This window comes from Colobus angolensis, unplaced genomic scaffold (genome assembly GCF_000951035.1).
Source record: "Colobus angolensis palliatus isolate OR3802 unplaced genomic scaffold, Cang.pa_1.0 Scaffold22, whole genome shotgun sequence".
NCBI lineage: Eukaryota > Metazoa > Chordata > Mammalia > Primates > Cercopithecidae > Colobus > Colobus angolensis.
The window spans coordinates 449,901-452,055 of NW_012115377.1; the positions used below are offsets into that span (position 1 = coordinate 449,901).

At 58.8% G+C, this 2,155-nt stretch overlaps 1 protein-coding gene across 1 annotated transcript in view; it reads right to left on the reverse strand.

The window, feature by feature from the left end:
- TBXA2R (thromboxane A2 receptor) overlaps positions 1-2,155 on the reverse strand; it is a 12,499-nt gene that overhangs the window by 3,015 nt on the left and 7,329 nt on the right. The window contains exon 2 of the mRNA XM_011943440.1: positions 1,268-2,136. Coding sequence (XP_011798830.1) covers positions 1,268-2,053 — 786 coding nt within the window. The 5' untranslated portion in view covers positions 2,054-2,136. The remainder of the gene's footprint in view (positions 1-1,267; positions 2,137-2,155) is intronic.

Sequence of the window (2,155 nt, forward strand, 5' to 3'; positions counted from 1 at the left end):
GCCCAGCTAATATTTTGTATTTTTAGTAGAGATGGGGTTTCACCATGTTGGCCAGGGTGGCCAGGCTGGTCTCAAATGCCTGGCCTCAAGTGATCCACCTGTCTCAGCCTCCCAAAGTGTTGGGATTACAGGCATGAGCCACTGAGCCCGGCCAAAATAATTTATATTATATTAGAATGCATTACTATATTAAAAGCATTTCCTGGGCCTGGCGCAGTGGCTCACGCCTGTAATCCCAGCACTTTGGGAGGCCGAGGTGGGCAGATCACAAAGTCAGGAGTTCAAGACCAGCTTGGTCAACATAGTGAAACCCCGACTCTACTAAAAATACAAAAAAATTAGCTGGGCACCTGTAGTCCCTGCTACCTGGGAGGCTGAGGCAGGAGAATCGCTTGAACCTGGGAGGCAGAGGTTGTAGTGAGCTGAGATCATACCACTGCACTCCAGCCTGGGCGACAGTAGGAGACCCTATCTCTAAATAAATCAAACAAACAAATAAATAAATAAATAAGTAAAATAATTTCCTGAGCACCTACAGTAGGCTGGATGAAGCAGCAACAGCCGCCAAGAAACAGCCAGGGCACAGCCTCATAGGCTCACATCTCTCATCGGGAGATGGACACTGGGCCCGGGGGTTTATGGCATGGGGTGGGCAAAGCTGTGATGAGGAAGCGATGTCAGAGCCCAGAAGAGGTGCCTGACCTGGCCTGGGGAAGTCACTGAAGGGCAAATGGGAGTGGGCCAGGTGCATCTGCAGGAAGTGCCTGTGAGAACTTTCTTCTGAGGGCGATAGGGAGTCATGGGAGGGTTTAGAGCAAGGGTTGACCCATGGGCCAAATCTGACCTGTCACTTGCTTTGGGTTTTTTTCTTTTCTTTCTTTCTTTCTTTTTTTTTTTTTTCTGAGACGGAGTCTTGCTCTATCACCCAGGCTAGAGTGGAGTGGCGCGATCTCAGCTCACTGCAAGCTCCACCTCCTGGCTTCACGCCATTCTCCTGCCTCAGCCTCCCCAGTAGCTGGGACTACAGGCACCCGCCACCACGCCCGGCTAATTTTTTTTTATTATTAGTACAGACGAGGTTTCACCGTGTTAGCCAGGATGGTCTCGATCTCCTGACCTTGTGATCCGCCCACCTCGGCCTCCCAAAGTGCTGGGATTACAGGCGTGAGCCATCGCACCTGGTTGTCACCATCAGGATTTAAATCCACCCCGGGTGACCAGAGGTCCAGTCAGGAGGGTAGCAGGACCCCACAGAGCCCCCACTCACCAGCAGGGGCAACCAACACACGCTGGCCACCAGCATGATGCCCAGGAGCTGAGCCATCATCTCCACCTCGGAGTCCCGGGGACGCTGCTGGGCCGCCTCCTGCCCGTGGTAGACGTGGCACAGGGTGGCCACGCTGACCGTGTTCAGCAGGAAGGACAGCCCCACCGAGACGCCGCCCAGCATGGAGAAGAGCAGCCCAAAGGCCACGTCCCCGGACTCGGCGCCCAGCGTCAGGAAGCACCAGGACCCCGGGTATTGCACGGTGTAGCGACCCAGGCCCAGCAGGGGCAGCAGGCCCAGCGCCAGCGCGGCCGCCCACACCAGCCCCACGGTGGCCCAGGCGCGGCGCTGCGAGGTGACCGCCGGGCGCGAGAAGGGCCGGGTGATGCCTAGGAAACGCTCCGAGGCCATGGTGGCCCCCAGCAGCAGCGGGGACAGGCCGAAGAAGATCATGACGACGCCCATGAAGCGGCAGAGGCGGCAGCCAGGGTCCACGGCGTGCCACTCGAAGAGCGCGGCGTGCTGGGACACCACGATGGCACCGGTCACCAGCAACCCCAGGAAGTCGGTGAGGACGAGGCCGCAGAGGAAGGTGAGGAAGGAGGAGCGCGTGTGTGAACCCCCCTGCCGCGCGCCCGCCAGCACGCTCAGGGCCAGCAGGTTGGAGGCCAGGCCCACCACGCAAAAGGAGGCCGCGAACCAGGGCGAGGCGATCAGCCGCCTCTCCTCCAGGGTAATGTTTGTGGGCCGGAAACAGGGCCCCAGGGAACTGCCGTTGGGCCACATGGCTCCGGAGCCCTGCGGGATCAGTCACCACCCCATCAGGCCGATGCTGCAGACAGGGCAGGCTGGCACTGGTTCAGGCACACCTGGGAGGCGAGAGATTAG